The sequence below is a fragment of the Bos grunniens genome, chromosome 28, assembly GCF_055505025.1.
Source record: "Bos grunniens cultivar Pamir isolate PY7600 chromosome 28, Bosgru_T2T1.0, whole genome shotgun sequence".
NCBI classification, from domain to species: domain Eukaryota; kingdom Metazoa; phylum Chordata; class Mammalia; order Artiodactyla; family Bovidae; genus Bos; species Bos grunniens.
The window spans coordinates 36,497,259-36,515,310 of record NC_141192.1 but is presented as its reverse complement, the minus strand read 5'-3'; the positions used below and the strand labels follow the sequence as shown (position 1 = coordinate 36,515,310).

Here is an 18,052-nt window from a genome sequence, read left to right as displayed (position 1 = left end):
TTTCCCCATCTATTTGCCATGAAGTGATGGGACCAGATGCCATGATCTTAGTTTTCTGAATGTTGAGCTTTAAGCCAACTTTTTCACTATCCTCTTTCACTTTCCTCAAGAGACTCTTTAGTTCTTTTTCATTTTTTGCCTTAAGGGTGGTGTCATCTGCATATCTGAGGTTATTGATATTTCTCCTGGCAATCTTGATTCCAGCTTGTGCTTCTTCCAGCCCAGTGTTTTTCATGATGTACTCTGCATATAAGTTAAATAAGCAGGGTGACAATATACAGCCTTGACGTACTCCTTTTCCTATTTGAAACTAGTCTGCTGTTTCATGTCCAGTTCTAACTGTTGCTTCCTGACCTCCATACAGATTTCTCAAGAGGCAGGTCTTCAGAAAGAATGAATTTATTTTTTTATTGAAGGATAATTGCTTTACAGAATTCTGCTGTTTTCTGTCAAACCTCAACATGAATCAGCCATAGGTATACATATATCCCCTCCGTTTTGAACCTCTCTCCCATCTCCCTCCCCATCCCACCCCTCTAGGTTGATATAGAGCCCCTGTTTGAGATTCCTGAGCCATACAGCAAATTCGTGTTGGCTCTGTATTTTACATATGGTAATGTAAGTTTCCATGTTACTCCTTCCATACATGTCCCCCTCTCCCCCTCTCTCTCCATGTCCATAAGTCTATTCTCTATGTTTGTTTCTCCACTGTTGCCCTGTAAATAAATTCTTCAAAACCATTTTTCTAGATTCCATATATATGCATTAGAATACGGTATTTATCTTTCTCTTTCTGATTCACGTCACTCTGTATAATAGGTTCTAGGTTCATCCACCTCATTAGAAACTGACTCAAATGTGTTTATTTTATGGCTGAGTAATATTTCATTGTGTATATGTACCACGACTTTTTTATCCATTCATCTGTTGATAGACATATAGGTTGTTTCCATGTTCTAGATATTGTAAATAGTGCTGCAGTGAACAATGGGATACGTGCTTCTCTTTCAAATGTTCTATTTTATAACCATCCTCTTCTCTATTTCTGTTGAAGACTCTATATGGTGAATGATAATCATTGGGTACTTAGGCCATTTAGCATTATGTATCGCTTATGTTGAGAGAAGTAGTGAAATACTAAATATAGCTCTTGTTAGAAAAGTTTACAGCCTAGTTAAAATGCCAAAATGAAAACCTGGTGAATTAGAGTTTTTATAGTATTTTACTGAACATATGTGTAGAAGGCACATAAACTATGGATGTTTAGGAAACTGTCTATGCATAGCTTTGCATAAAATACTTGGGAAAGGTTATTTGATACGTCACCAATTTGGAAGATCAAACTATTTAACATAAAGTGAAGAGCCAATTTCAGAATAAAACCATTTCTCATGCAGAACTTTATTTTTTGTGAGATTCCCTGATTGTGTATTTAGTGGTTCCTAGGAAGGAATGGAGAAGGAAATGGCAACCCACTCCAGTGTTCTTGCCTGGAGAATCCCAGGGACGGGGGAGCCTGGTGGGCTGCAGTCTATGGGGTGGCACAGAGTCGGACACGACTGAAGCAACTTAGCAGCAGCAGCAGCAGCAGGAAGGAAAGTTATGATCAACCTAGACAGTACATTAAAAAGCAGAGACATTACTTTGCCAACAAAGGTCCGTCTAGTCAAGGATATGGTTTTTCCAGTGGTCATGTATGGATGTGAGAGTTGGACTGTGAAGACAGCTGAGTGCTGAAGAATGGATGCTTTTGAACTGTGGTGTTGGAGAAGACTCTTGAGAGTCCCTTGGACTGCAAGGAGATCCAACCAGTCCATCCTAAAGGAGATCAGTCCTGGGTTTTCATTGGAAGGACTGATGCTGAAGCTGAAACTCCAATACTTTGGCCACCTGATGTGAAGAACTGACTCATTGGAAAAGACTTTGATGCTGCAAGGGATTGGGGGCAGGAGGACAAGGGGACGACAGAGGATGAGATGGTTGGATGGCATCACCGACTCGATGGACATGAGTTTGGGTGAACTCCGGGAGTTGGTGATTGACAGGGAAGACTAGCGTGCTGCGATTCACGGGGTCGCAAAGAGTCGGACACGACTAAGCAACTGAACTGAACTGAGGAGTAAACATTCATGTAAATTATGCTTTAAGAATTGGTTAGTCTTTGGGACTTTGCTGGTGGTCCAGTGGTTGGGACTTTGCCTTCTAATGCGGAGGTGTGTGTTCAATCCCTGGTGGGGTAGCTAGGATCTCACATGCCTCTTGGTGGAAAAACCACAACACAAAGAACGGAAACAGTATTGTAACAATTCAGTGACGACTTCAAAAATGGCCCACATTTAAAAAAAATCTTAAGAAAAAGAAAGAATTGGCTAGTCATTATGGGTCAATATACAAAAATATGTCAAAAACTTTGGTAATATGGTTAGTATCATAAGATAGAGCAGAGCATTGCTAATCTCACCAAGAGGGACAGTATTTATAGGTATATTCTTTATGTTATTCATTCTACTGGAAATATGCAAAACTGGCTCAGTAAGTATAGAGTTCATGAAAGCTGAAAATAGGATATAAGGTGCATAGAATCTACTATGCAGATTTTAGTAACTAGTTACATGCTGCAAAATGTGCAATGTAGGTAAACTGATGAGAAACCTTCACCCGACAGCGTCTGCATCTTTGGAGGATTGGCATTTGCAGTCTTTGGTTTGCATATACTTAAAGTATCTTAAATGAAGGGATCGTGCACTAGGAACAAGAGATAAGTGCTTTCCTGTCCAAATTGTCTCAGACCCTGCGTTTTCTTACAGCAGTTTGTTAAAACGGCAATTTGGTGGGTAATTGCACGGAGGATTGCGGGAACTACAATGCTCGACTTTCTTCAGAAGTAAATGGCTGTATAGTGAGGACAGAGAGTACCAATTCCGAATTTAGACGGCCTCAATGATTCATACTGATATCTCATAGCTTATCGCAATCCATAGTTAAGCACTTCTAATAAACTCCGTCCGGTCTTTTTATACTCCAGTATCGGGCACTGGCATTCATCATGTATTTGTTGAATGAGTTTGTTACAGTTCTATGTATCATGCATTTTGTGTGTCTGATCTGTGAGGAGCATGGTGCACCGACACTAGATCCTAAAGAATTCTCATGATGATCGGGGAATAGAGCTAATCTAAATTTAAAAATCACCTTTACTTGGAGGTGATCCGCTCCGGGCATCCGGGTGAAAGATGATTCTTGCCTGAAATCTGAAGTGCCGCGGAAAGTACTGTGGGAGTCCCTTCTGCTCCCACAGGAGAAGGAATCGCGAGCGCAGGTTTAAGGTCAGAGGCCGCAGGTGCAGGAGCCCAGGGAAACAGAAGGGCGCAGGTGGAAGGTTGCGCGCTCATCGGGTGCGCTCCGGCTCCGATACCCGGAGCGGCCAGTAAGCGGCGCTGGGCCTCGGATTTGGTGGCCCCGAGGAGCGGGCTGCGGATTACCTGCAGCAGAGGGGAGCCGGCGAGCTCCTCCCCGCCCGTCCGCCCCCACTCCCCGCCCCCACCGCGGCACTCACCCGGGCTCCGCCAGCTCAGCGCACTCGCTCGGAGGAGCCGGGGCCGAGCAGTCCGCCTGCGGCAGGCGGGGCGCGCGAAGCCAGCGCGGCGGGGCTGCGGGGCCGCTTGCCCGCGTCCTCCGGGCCGGGTCGCCCTCCTCCCGCACAGTGCGGCGCAGGGAGGCTCCCGCCTCCGCCGCCCCCGCCCGCCGGCCTCCTCCTCCGCTCTGCAGGCGGGGACCGCCTGGCGCTCGGCACCCAGCAGCCTCGGACCCCTCCCGCCCCCGGCTCCCGGCAGCAGGAACAGCAGCAGCAGGGGACACAGCGAGGGACCGCCACCGCCAGCGACGCCGGGCTCCGCGGGGTTCGGGAGCCGGCCCCTGCAAGAAGGAGCAGAGCCATGGCCGATGGGGGCGAGGGCGAGGATGAGATCCAATTCCTGCGAACTGTAAGCGCCGCGCGTCTCGGGTTCCCCCGGAGGGGGGGCGGCTAGAGGGAGCCGGGGCATCCGCTGGCCGGCAGTCGGCAGTGGGACACGCGGGCGGGTAGGGGGCTGCCTCCGGCGATGCGGGAGGAGGCGGGCAACTCCCGGGGGGCGCAGGTGTGCGTGCTGGGGCGAGGGAAGGGAGGTACGTGTCTGTGCGCCCGTGTGTAAAGCCCGGAGACGGAGCGTGGCCGGAGCGCGAAGAGCGGCCGGCGGCGCACTGGCTTGGTCCCGGGGCGCTGAGATCGGGAGCCTCGGAGCCCCGGGAGTCTGGGGACCCGGGGGCTGCCGATCCAGCCTGACCGGTCGGCAAGGCTGGGACTTTCGGGGCAGCCGGGGGCACAGTGCAGACTGAGTGGCCGGTGGGGAGCGGGGACCGGCGGGGACGCGGTTGTTGCCCGGAATTCCGCTGCGGCGCGGTTTCTCGGCTTTCGGGTTAGACCCGCGCGCAGTCACGCAACCCGGGGATTCGCCTAGTTGGCGTGGCGGGGGTCGGGGAAGCGGGTGCAGGACGTGTCCTGAGACTGCCCCCAAGTCGAGGTGCTGCTCAGGGGAGGGAGAGTCGTCTCCGTGGACATCGAGGTGCCTGGGTTTGGGCCGTTGGTGGTGCTGAGACTGCTCGCAGAACGTGGAAGGGATGGGAAGTGAGTGTCTGTGCACGCGCACGCGGGGGCGGCGGGGGACCTCGCGAACGCGTCGTTCTCTAAATGTTGGCTTATTGAACACTGAGTGCAGCAAAGTGTGTGTGTGTGTGTGTGTGTGTGTTCGCGTGTGTGTAAGGGCAGGGAGGCTGTCCGGAATTTCCATACTGAGTGGCAGCAGGGAAAGGTTGGCTTCACACTAATAAAATTTTTTCTCCTTAAGTACCTCTTTGCACTGCTCCTTCCTGTCGCTGATTTGTCCGAACGCTGCAGATACTTCCCTGGGTGAGGCTTTGGTCCCCTCGAAGCTGGGACTGGAGAGCCCCTTGGCAAAAGAAAATGTCGTAACTTCTGGTTAAGAATCGCCGGGTTAGCGTTTACAGCATCCATTGGGTCTTTCCTTTCCCTGCACTTGCCTCCTCCTCTCCGAAGGATATTCCCTTCCAGGATTCCCTCCACCTCCCATCCCCCCGCCAAAGACTGCAGCTTCTCCAGTCTCTTCTTTCCCCAACAGTGAAAAAGCTGTCGCTGCCCACTTACAATTACCCCACAGTCACACACAATTAGAGCGAGACTTAGGTTTTGAAATATTAACCAGATAGCAACTTCTGGGTGCAAAAAGAGCCTAGATGATGTATTTGGGTCCTGAACGAGTGAAAACAGTACATTTGTCCAAGAGCGTTCTAAGTGGCCTGTTTTTCCATTTAGCTCTTCTAATTTTTTTTTTTTTTTTGCACTCATTTTTGCTTGGGGGGTAGGGGCTTTAGAAAGAATAAAATCCAGGGTACACGTCAGATTGGCCAGTGATTTGATCTAATAGCTGCGAGTCATGCACCATTACATATGCTCTTGGTGGTACTACTGCTCCACCACCCAGCTCTAAAGAACCAGTTCAGGAAAACCTTGCTCATCAGGAGTATTTTAAGCCTACTAGTGAGACAGTTTACCTTTATTTATTTATTTATTTATTAGTGGAAAACTGTCTATATGGTTTTCTAATAACTAATAAAAAGCCACATGAAAAGATGTTTCTCAGTACCGTGAAAGCTTTTGTTTGGGTGGGTAAAATATTTAGTTGCAGTGTAATCTCTAAGTTCAATTTTTTTCATACTCCATAGGGTTAAAATTAGCTAGAAAATTTTGGAAGGCTCTGTGCACTCAAGGCCTTCCTGTAGGCTTAAATGTTAAGCGGAGCTCATGGAGGTGGTGTTATCAGAATACTTAATGGGGACCGAGGTAATGTGCTTGCTGATGGGCTTCTGTACATATAAAGTAATGTTAAGTCTGTGCCCCTGGACAGCTGCCTGTCAGCCCCAGCGACACCTTTGATAAGTGGGTCCTGGGTAGAGATCTGGCAGTCCTAGGCTGGGATTTTTCTTTTAATAAAACATCCGTAGGCTGTTGTGCTGATGATAAATGACCTTGAAGGAGGTAGCTTGGTGGAGCAGGGGAATTTTTTTGGTGTGGTGTGGCATGAACATCTAAATGGAAAACATGCCTTTCCCCCTAAATTTTAGTTTTAATACAGAATCTCTCAAACCTTTTCTCACTCCTCTGTCTGCCCTTGCTCCTTTCTATTTTATTCTCTTAATCTGAGAATGTTGTTGGTTCAGAAATGTTAATGGAAGTAGGAATGGAGAGAATGTAGTTCTTACCCTTTTTGAGGGGGGAGCATTTTTTTCTCTGTTTTTTTGGTAGCCCAGGGAGTATTAACAACCTGCGCATCTACATAAAATGGTTACAGATTATGGATAACTGTCCTGCTTAAAAAAAAAAAAAAAAGTCAAACTGTTAGTCATTAAAAGGCCATAATGGTGAATTTGACCAGACATATCGTATATTCTGAGTAGAGCACCTTAAATATTTTCTTGGATTTTTATTCAAGCACAGCAGTGCATTGTTGAATCTTTGGCATCTTGGTGTCCACAGAAAGATTTTCTTCTTCCGTCTTCTTCTTGCAGAGGTTTATGATCACTGTAAAAGAAGCAAAAGTAAAGCCTTGAATGGATTCTGTCCCTGAGTTATGTCTGCTGCTGTTAATTAATCAGTTAATTAATTCTTCATTTGTAAAGGGGAGTTTTGTCACTGTTTAGCCCCTGTTGGTCTCTCTCCTAGCTCTTTTCCATTATGCAGTTGTGAGTTTGCTAATATTCTTCTTAAACGCTTACACAGATGAAAGATTATCATCCATTCAGTGGCTTTCCCACCAGCTAGAAGCAAGCCTACTATGATATGTTTATCTGTGAGAGAAATTAAGAATATATACATGTAAACGCTGAACATGCTGGACACTTAGAAGAATCCTATCGTGAAATACATCTTCAGCCCATAATGGATTTTATTCACTATCATTTCCACACACAACCATGATTTGGGACGTGTTGTTTATTTTATTTTAAAAATATCCTTAGCTTACCAGAATAGCGATGATGAAATCCCTTAACTGTAAGCAAACTATGATGTAAAATACCGGAGTTGATTTTTCCTAAGTGCTTCGCTTTTCTTTCATTTTGTGTAAGCACAGAGGAGTTACTCTGGGGGTGTGCTGTGTATTGTAGTTTTGCATTTATGCAAAGGTTGAGACTTCAGACTTAATCCAGGTTGCAGAATTTCTTCCGATAGGAATGTGTCTTCCTTTGCAGAATGAAATATTTCACCATAAATTTCTTCTCAATGCTTCCACATCTGACTTGCTGTTGATAGGAAGCTTCTCAGAAAGGATTCAGCAATTAATGGTGAAAGAAAGTGAAAGTCGCTCAGTTGTGTCCGACTGTGTGACTGCAGGGACTGTATAGTCCACGGCATTCTCCAGGCTGCAGTACTGGAGTGGGTAGACTCCCTTCTGCAGGAGATCTTCCCAACCCAGGGATCAAACCCAGGTCCTCCCGCATTGCAGACGGATTCTTTACCAGCTGAGCCACAAGAGTGATTATAACGTGTAAATGCCAGTGTACAACTCAGGGAAATAGATCAGACTGGAATGTGTAGCCCCAGTTTATAGAGGTCCAGGCAGGTTAACTGTACAAAGTCAGCTGCTCAGCCGTGTGGAACCAAGACTAAAACTCAGATCTTAGGTGGATGTCTTTTCCAGGAGAGAAAGCCTGCTTTATCAGCTGCTGAAGTGTGTTTTTGGTTTATAGTGAAGAGGAGACACAGTCAGTTTTCTTAGCTATGGGAATGTCACAGAGTACAAACCAGATTCTGGGTGAGCACTTTTTGCTCCCTTGATAATGAAGGCATGAGGAGCTATCAGTAGGTATGCGCTGTGGTATTTTCTTTTCTTTTCTTTTCCCAAGGAACTGTTGGAAAGCCGACCCAGGCTTATTTTTTTCACTTATTTTTCTTAATCTAGAAATTGGTGTGTGCACATTGGCAGGAAGGGCAGGATCTGAAACACTTAGGGCACTAATTTACTTGACATTCCATCTTGTTTGTCCTTTGGCTTTAGATAAGTGTTTTTATCAAGGCTGAATGGCCAGAGAAAGGATTACAACTTCTGGGTGACTGTGCTTCTGTAAATAGCCCTTGGGGAAGAGGGAGTGATGACAAGGCACGCATTTGTCTCCCGAAACTCTGCCATTATGGAGATTTTGTTAATTTAAAAAAACGTTTGTTGAATACCTTCTATGTGCCTGGCATGATGCTAGGTATTAAGGATTCAGTGTAAGGAAAATAAGTGGTCTGCAATTATAATTGCAAAGCAAAGATTTAGAGGCTGGCATGGAACAATTAGATGGAAAAAGCACATGTAGAAACGCCGAGATACTTGGGTAGGAAGAGACTATTGGAATACATTACCCTGTCTTTCCCTGTGTCTCCTTCCCCTGTCATTATGCAGATAAAGAAAAGCTCAGAGAGGTGAAATGGTTTGGCCCAGCATCACACTGCAGATTAGTGACTGTCTTGGTTCAGGCCCCTGTAATAGAATACCAGGGACTGGGTGGTTTAAACAACAAACATTTATTTCTTATGGTTCTGGAGTTTGGTGGAGCCAAGATCAAGGTGCCGGCAGATCTAGTACGTGATGAGGACTCTCTTCCTGGTTTGAGATGCCTGTCTTCTTGTTGTATCCTCATATAGCTGAGAGAAAAATCATCTCTTTTATGTTTCTTCTATTTACTTATTTTTAAACATTTTATATTAGAGTTTAGCAGATTCACAGTGTTGTGATAGTTTCAGGTGGACACCAAAGTGACTCAGCCATACATACACATGTATCCATTCTCCCCCAAACTCCTCTCACATCCAGGCTGCCATATAACATTGAGCAGAGTTTCCCTGTGCTATACTTGTTGATGTCCATGTAAAATACAGCAGTGTATACATGTTGATCCCCAACTCCCTAACTATCCTTTCCCCTCATCCTTTCCCTCCTGGTAACCATAAATTCATTCTCTAAGTCTGTGAGTCTATTTCTTCTTGTAAGGGTACTAACACCATTAACAAGGGTCCCACCCTCATGATCTAATTACCTCTCCTACTTCCTGATACTGTCCCCTTGGGAGTTAGGATTTCAACACAGGAGACTTGAGGGTATGCAAACATTCAGCCCATAATAGCAGCATTACTACTGCTACTGATGCTAAGTCGCTTCAGTCGTGTCCGACTCTGGGCGACCCCATAGACGGCAGCCAACCAGGCTCCCCCGTCCCTGGGATTCTCCAGGCAAGAACACTGGAGTGGGTTGCCATTTCCTTCTCCAATGCATAGAAGTGAAAAGTGAAAGTGAAGTTGCTCAGTCATGTCCGACTCTTTGTGACCCCATGGACTGCAGCCTACCAGGCTCCTCCATCCGTGGGATTTTCCATGCAAGAGTACTGAAGTGGGGTGCCATTGTCTTCTCTGATAGCAGCATTAGAGTAAGGCAAAGTATGTGACAATCTCTGAAGAATTGCTCATAATTCTGGATTATTAGCACAGCATTCTTTGTACAGTAGATCTAAGTCCACCTGTTCCATTTTAGACTTATTGTCGCCTTCACAGGGTTCATTGTCTAAATCTGGCCTCTTGTCCTAGCTGCTGACAAGGACATTTCTTTCTTCCTTTCTAAAGTTGCAATCCCGCTTATGTCTCAGATCTCAGTACAGTACTTGCTCGCTGGTCCACGATGGGCATCTTGCATGCATTCCATCCTTTCTCTGCCTCCCTCTCCACTTGTTCCCTCTGGTCAATCTTGAATCACGCTAAGTTCTTCTGTCTTAAAATTCCTTTGTTTGACCCTAGCCTTCTTTCACCGCTCAACTCCTTAAGATGTGGTCTTCACCCACTGCTTGTCTCCACCACTCCAGGTAAGTGTTAGCTCACTTGTGTTAAAATCACTTGAGTAGATGATATGACAGTAACCTCCTCTGTGCCAAATCTAAATATTCCCCCCAATCCTGTTCCTTGAGACCTCACCAACTCTACCAACCTGGCTCTCCTTTTGGAAGCTCCTCTGTCTGCCTCTGGAGCTAGGATACATTTTAAGTTATTTTTGTAGATTTCCAGTCACACTTTTTTGGGGTTCTTTTCACTTTGTCTACTCCAAATCTTCAGTTGTCCCCAAAGATGCTGTCCTATTTCTAGTTCTCACTCTTCTGTCTTCGTGAGCTTATCTGTGCCTCACGGTCTGGGATCCTTGGGGTAATAGAGTTTGAAAAGCGTAACTGTGGCTTCATCCAGCTCTGGGAGCCAAAGGAATGACACGAACTTTCCTAGTGCTGTTTTTTTGCAAAGAAGAAACCCTCCCAGATCTGCTGGCCTTTGGACTCTCATTTCCAGCTGCCTACGGCCTGTTTTAACAGGCCTCCTACTCTGTACACACCATCCCCTCCTACTCTGTACACACCATCCTGAGTATGTGTGCATTCTGTCCCCCAGTGGCTCTTCTTCCCAGTGGTTGTGCATTGGCCAGTGGGTCTGGCTTAAACATACCAGAGTGATCCTAATCTCCAGAAAAGCACCTGAGTCCACCAGGACCTAGTTTAGGGGCTCATGAAAGTTTTTTAAAAATTTCCTGAAAACCTAAAGATACTAAGCGCATTAGTTCAGTTCTTTTTGTTCCTCTCATTCTTTATTTGTCATCACCTCCTGTCACTGTTTCCCTGGCCACCTAGCTCAGGTCTAGATTTCTTTCACACCCCAGCACTTGTGCTAGCCCTCGTCATTCCCCCTTTCCCAGCCACTGCAGCTCACCTTGAATCCTCCTGCCTTTGCATCCCCTTAACCCCCTTGTGTTCCTTGCCACCACTCCTTGGTTCTGAATTCCGGGCACACACAGTCTGACTTCTCTCCTTGAATCAGAATAATCTGATTCTTGACACCTTACTTGGGTTCCCCATCATGCAAGGTCTCACCCTTGTGAGGAAATAATGAGAGGAAAGTGACTGAGACACGTGAACGAAGCAAGAAGGGGAATAGAGGAAGGGCTAAGTGAGTCTGAGTGATAGGGGCTGCCCAGGAGAGACCCTGGGTTCATTTCACAATCTGTTCTTCAAATGAGAAGCTTCTAGATGGTGAGGTGATTTCCTGGGCATCACAGGAGCATCTAGTGGAGAGATTTTATCCACTTATTTTCGTCTTCATTAATTATGGGAAGAATGTTGGGATGGGGACTTGGCCATTAAGTGATTGGGTAACCTTGGGATTGGTGAGGGTCCCATAAAAATTCTTTTGGGAACTAAAAAACGGGGAATTGTTTACCTCTGAGCGGCTCATTGTCTTGTGAAGAGTCCTGGGGTCAGCCAGACTCAAACCATTTAGAAGAATGAGTGTAATAAAACCTTGCCCTGGGACTGGCCATCACATTTTTTTCCCCACAATATCATCCATTGTCATTTATTTGTAATAAACAGTCAAACAAATGCATTAGATTCAAAATCTAGAAGCTGAAGGATAGTTTCTTCTATATCTTTTTTCCCTTATGCTTTCAACAAATATATATTTTGTACCTATGATGCGCTATGTATAACAAGCACATCAGCTATTATTGTGGATTAAAAAAAATTTCATATGACCATTGGCTGCTTAGAAGTTCATAGACAAATAAAGGGCCCTTTAGCAGAAGCATAGAACATCATATGTTAATAATACATTCTGTGAACAAATATTGGACATGCATACTTTGGATGATTCTGGGGGTCTTTGGGTATTTTCATCTTTGTGGATCACAGCATCAGCAACTAAACTCGTAGTGATGTCTTGCTCTCCAGCATCTCAGCTTTAAAGTGCTTCTCTGGCTTCCCTTTTTTTTCCTTGGGCTGGTAAAGAATTTACCCATATTTCTGGGATTTCCTAAACATTATAGATAGTTGGCCTCAAAGCCCAGATAAAAAGCTGCTCTTCCTGCTTCCAGTGGCCCAGTAAGAGTCCTACAATGATGTTTCTTCTGGAAATCGAAACTTGAAGTTTTCCATGTTACTGACTTGGGGTGTTCAGAGTTGCCTCCGTGCCCATTATCCAAGCAGAGTTCTGTCCACAGAGCAAGAACCACTAACACGTGTGCCCAGATGAGACCTCCACTAGGCAACAGTGCCTGGCACCTACTGTCACCAGGCAATCGTCAGTATTTGCCAGTTTCTTGAAGAAGAACTTAACTCTCACTGGGGAGCCAAGGCAGATGCAGGGCACAGTGGGTGGAACAGTGGAAACAGTGTCAGACTTTATTTTTCTGGGCTCCAAAATCACTGCAGATGGTGACTGCAGCCATGAAATTAAAAGACGCTTACTCCTTGGAAGGAAAGTTATGATCAACCTAGATAGCATATTCAAAAGCAGAGACATTACTTTGCCAAAAAGGTCCATCTAGTCAAGGCTATGGTTTTTCCTGTGGTCATGTATGGATGTGAGAGTTGGACTGTGAAGAAGGCTGAGCGCCAAAGAATTGATGCTTTTGAACTGTGGTGTTGGAGAAGACTCTTGAAAGTCCCTTGGACTGCAAGGAGATCCAACCAGTCCATTCTAAAGGAGATCAGCCTTGGGTGTTCCTTGGAAGGAATGATGCTAAAGCTGAAACTCCAGTACTTTGGCCACCTCATGCGAATTGACTCATTTGGAGAAGACTCTGATGCTGGGAGGGATTGGGGGCAGGAGGACAAGGGGATGACAGAGGATGAGATGGCTGGATGGCATCACTGACTCGATGGACTTGAGTTTGGGTGAACTTCGGGAGTTGGTGATGGACAGGGAGGCCTGGCGTGCTGCGATTCACGGGGTTGCAAAGAGTCGGACATGACTGAGCGACTGAACTGAACTGAAAGTCTGTGTTTATTTTACACACACAAAGACATTTTCATGTGGAAATTTTGGTCACACACACGAAAGAAAGATATTTCATATTTATTTTATGGAATATTTCAAAATATTCCATATTTCTTTTTACCAAATTTTGATCATAAAGTACTTCAGGGACACGTACAATTATGATCCCATTGGGTAGAACACAGTCCTTTCAGAGAAGAACAGCACATTGAAGGATGATTAGGGTACTTGAAAACGTTAGCAGGGACAGACACTCGCCCACACTCACTGAATTGAATCCTCGGCACTCTTTTATCTCTCTCGTTATAGAATATTCCCTCCATCCCCTTTGGTCCTGGACACATCTGACATGATGTCTTTTAAGATGGTGCCCATTGTTGGGAGTTATGATCGGCTTACAAGTTCTGGCTTGTAGGTTCAGTGACATGTCAGGAGAACATTTCCTTTTGAGTCACAGGCAAATGAAAAGCTGGAATGAACTGTTTCTGATTGATGGCTGTCAAAGAAGCTTAAAGCCTCCAGTTCTGCTGCTGTCCTCTTTGTGACAGTAAAGGGGACCATCATCTCCTGAAGACGGGGTATTATTACTGAGTTTAAAAGTCTCGCTGCTGCTTCAGAGAAGTGCATCGCTCAGGAAAGCCTGCAAATATCAGCCCAGCTTGAGTCCTACTCATGCAAAAGAGGATGAATGAATTGGGAAAGGAGAAGCAATAATTGTGGTCCCATCCCTTTCTGCTCCAGTGTCCTGTCTTTTCTTTATTTTTTTCCCTGTGAGGCTGCTTTAGTATCCATCCATCTGTCTGTCTGTCTATCTGAGGTACAGTTCACAAATACCATTTTATTGGTTTTAGATATGCAACATAATGATAGTGATATTTGTATATATTGCAAAATGATCAGCATGTTTGGTTGAACATCCATCACCATATGTAAAGATTTTATATTTTTTTCTGTGATAGGATCTTTCCTGTGATAGGAACTTTTTTACACTCATTTCACATGCTAGCAAGGTAATGTTCAAAATCCTTCAAGCTAGGCTTCAATAGTATGTGAACTGAGAAGTTCCAGATATACAAGCTGGATTTAGAAAAGGCAGAGGAATCAGAGATCAAATTGCCAACGTCCTTTGGATCATAGAAAAGGCAAGGGAATTCCAGAAAAACATCTATTTCTGCTTCATTGACTATGCTAAATCCTTTGACTGTGTGGATCACAGCAAACTGTGGAAAATTCTTAAAGAGATGGGAATGCCAGATCACTTTACCTGCCTCCTGAGAAACCTGTTTGCAGGTCCAGAAGCAACAGTTAGAACTGAACATGGAACAAAAGACTAGTTCAGAATTTGGAAAGTAGTATGTAAAGGCTGTGTATCATTACCCTGCTTATTTAACTTATATGCAGAGTACATCATGTGAAATGCCAGGCTGTATGACTCACAAGCTGGAATCAAGATTGCTGGAGGAATATCAACCTCAGATATGCAGATGATACCACTTTTAATGGCAGAAAGTGAAGAGGAGCTAAAGAGCCTCTTGAGAATGAAAGAGGAGAGTGAAAAAGCTGGCTTAAAACTCAACATTCAAAAAACTTAAGATCATGGCATCCAGTCCCATCACTTCATGGCAAATAGATGGGGAAAAAGTGTAAACAGTGACAGATTTTATTTTCTTGGACTCCAGTATCACTATGGACAGTGACTGTAGCCAGGAAATTAAAAGATGCTTGCTTATGGAAAGAAAAGCTACAACAAACCTAGGCAGCGTTTAAATAGCAAAGATGTCACTTTGCCAACAAAGATCCATTTACTCAAAGCTGTTGTTTTTCCAGTAGTCATATATGGATGTGAGAGTTGGACCATAAAGAAGGCTGAGTGCTGAAGAATTGATGCTTTTGAACTGCGGTGCTGGAGAAGACTCTTGAGGGTCCCTTGGACTGCAAGGAGGTCAAACCAGTCAATCCTATAAGAAATGAACCCTGAATATTCATTGGAAGGACTGATGCTGAAGCTGAAGCTTTAATACTTTGGCCACCGGATGGAGCTGAAGCTCCAATACTTTGGCCACTGACTCGTTGGAAAAGACCACGATGCTGGGAAAGATTGAAGGCGGGAGGAGAAGGGGGTGACTGAGGATGAGATGGTTGGATGGCATCACCGAGTCGATGGACATGTTTGAGCAAATTCCAGGAGATAGTGAAGGACAGGGAAGCCTGGTGTGCTACAGTCCATTGGGGTTGCAAACAGACATGACATAGTGACTGAACAACAGCAACAGGTACTTTTAAGATCTTCTGTCTTAGCAACTTTCACACACACAATACAGTAATATCATACTGACTGTAATCACCATGCTTTACATTGTATTCCTGTGTTAGTTGCTCAGTCGTGTCCGACTCTCAGCGACCCCATGGACTGTAGCCCGCCAAGGCTCCTCTGCCCGTGGAATTCTCCAGGCAAGAATACTGGAGTGGGTTGCCATTTCCTTCTCCAGGGGATCTTCCCGACCCAGGGATTGAACCCGGGTATCCTGCATTGCAGACAGATGCTTTACCGTCTGAGCTACTAGGGAAGCCCCTAGTATTATATTCCTAGGAGTTATTTATTTCATAACTAAAATCAAGGAGGTTTGTACCTTTTGACTTCCTTCATCCATTTTGCCACCACCCCCCCTTCCTCCCTCAGTTCAGTTCAGTTGCTCAGTCGTGTCCGACTCTTTGCGACCCCATGAATCGCAGCACGCCAGGCCTCCCTGTCCATCACCAACTCCCGGAGTTCACTCAAACTCACGTCCATCGAGTCAGTGATGCCATCCAGCCATCTCATCCTCTGTCGTCCCCTTCTCCTCCTGCCCCCAATCCCTCCCAGCATCAGATAATGAGTCAACTCTCCCAGCATCACAGTCTTTTCCAATGAGTCAAGTCTTCAACCACCAATTTGTTCTCCGTGAGTCTGGTGGTTTTGTTTTTGTTTTTAGTTTCTCATTATAAGTGAGATCGTACAGTATTGTCTTTGTCTGACTTATTTCACTTAGCTTAATACCCTCATGGTCCATTTGTATTGTTGCACATGGCAAGATTTCATTCTTTTTTATGGCTGAATGATATTTCATTGTGTGTGTATTTGATTCATGCATATAAATACTCAGAAGTGGGATTTTTGGATCATATGGTAGTTCTTTCTATTTTAATTTTTTTGAGGATTCTCAGTACTGTTTTCCATAGTGGCTGAACCAGCTTATATTCCCAACATTGCACAAGAGTTTTCTTTTCTTTGTATCTTTACCAACACTTATTATTTCTTATCTTTTTGAGAAAAGCCATTCTAGTGGGGTTATGTGATAGTTCTCTGTTTTTTTTTTTTTTTTTTGCCATTGTACATATCTTCCTTTTTTTTATTTAGCTCACTGTGGTTTTGATTAATCTTTTCTTTGAGTTCATTTTGAAATATTTGTGGAGTACCTACTGTGTACCAGGGGCCATTCTGTGTGCTAGAACTCCAAAATATCTGAGCTTGTTCCTGGGTTTCTTTTTTTAAAGTTTATTGTATTAAAGTATAGTTGATTTACAATGTTGTGTTAATTTCTGCTGTATAGCAGAGCGACTCGGTTATACATACATACATTCTTTTTCATATTCTTTTCCATCATGATTTATCACAGGATATTCAATACAGTTCCCTGTGCTGTACGGTGGGACCTCATTGTTTATCCTTCCTGTGTGTGATACTTTGCATCTGCTAATCCCCAACTCTCAATCCATCCCTTCTCTCCCCCTTGGCCTGAGTTTCTTATGTGTGGTGGGTTGGACGGGGAATAAGGAGAGAGTAAATGTTCTACTACAAAGTAGACATGAGACAGAGAACTGGTATGGGAGAAGATGCTGAGGAAGCAGGGGTCCATGTCTGGTAATGATGATGGTCTAAGTCTTCATGGAGGAGACAGCATTTACAGTCACACAGTTTTCAGATTGAAAAGGAGCTTCTGGTCTAACTCCATGATTTGTAGTGATGGAAAACGAAAGGACCTCAGGTATGTTGCTGCTGTTGCTGCTGCTGCTACTGCTAAGTCACTTGAGTCGTGTCCGACTCTGTGCGACCCCGTAGATGGCAGCCCACCAGGCTCCCCCGTCCCTGGGATTCTCCAGGCAAGAACACTGGAGTGGGTTGCCATTTCCTTCTCCAATGCATGAAAGTGAAAAGTGAAAGTGAAGTCGCTCAGTCCGACTCTTTGCGACTCCCTGGACTGCAGCCTACCAGGCTCCTCCAGCCATGGGATTTTCCAGGCAAGAGGACTGGAGTGGGGTGCCATCGCCTTCTCCGTCAGGTATGTTGGCTACCATTTATTTGGCTCAGGATTGCCACCATTCATCTGATTCCCAGAGCAATTCATTTAGTCCATAAAGCAGTTAATTGCTATTGTACAGATCAAGAAACTGAGCTGTAGGTAGTGAAATTACTTACTTCAGGTCAGTTCATGAGTAAGTGATGGTGGTGGTGAGCCCAAGGTCTTTCTGATGCCAAAACCCTTTTCTTTCCTTTCCTCCTTTCTTCCTCCCTTCCAGTAGTCAGGGAAGATTGTGAAAGACTAAATTTGGCCAATAATGAAAAGAATCATGGGTTCCCTGTTCTCCATCAGTCCCTCACTTGAGTTATCTTTACCTTTCGTTCAACTTTGAGCTATTTTACAACTCTTTAAGTTGTAGAAAACTGATGGTAATGGTTCCTGGATCTTGGATTCTTGATCAGAGAAAATGCAGATTGTATCTGGTGGCATGCAGGTGTGGATACTGAGCAGCTTTGCACTCAGCAAGCACATTCATCAGAGAAGGCAATGGCACCCCACTCCAGTACTCTTGCCTGGAAAATCCCACGGACGGAGGAGCCTGGAAGGCTGCAGTCCATGGGGTCACTAAGAGTCGGACACGACTGAGCAACTTCACTTTCACTTTTCACTTTCATGCATTGGAGAAGGAAATGGCAAGCCACTCCAGTGTTCTTGCCTGGAGAATCCCAGGGACGGGGGAGCCTGGTGGGCTGCCGTCTATGGGGTCGCACAGAGTCGGACATGACTGAAGTGACTTAGCAGCAGTAGCAGCAGCAAGCACATTCATTTCGGGTTTCCTGATGGATGCATATATTCATATGTTCTTTGGATTTTC

The 18,052-nt window shown here is 44.9% G+C and overlaps 1 protein-coding gene across 13 annotated transcripts in view; it reads left to right on the top strand.

The window, feature by feature from the left end:
• Positions 1-3,576: 3,576 nt before the first annotated feature.
• The window catches only part of RYR2 (ryanodine receptor 2), an 820,811-nt gene continuing 806,335 nt past the window's right edge, over positions 3,577-18,052 (top strand). For 12 of the 13 annotated variants that reach the window (XR_015157121.1, XR_015157120.1, XR_015157122.1 and 9 more), the window contains exon 1: positions 3,577-3,983. Coding sequence is in view for 10 of the 13 variants with exons in the window: in XM_086382784.1 (XP_086238910.1) it covers positions 3,936-3,983 (48 nt within the window). In the remaining 3 variants the exon portion in view is untranslated. The remainder of the gene's footprint in view (positions 3,984-18,052) is intronic. The other variant, XM_086382785.1, reaches the window with a different exon arrangement.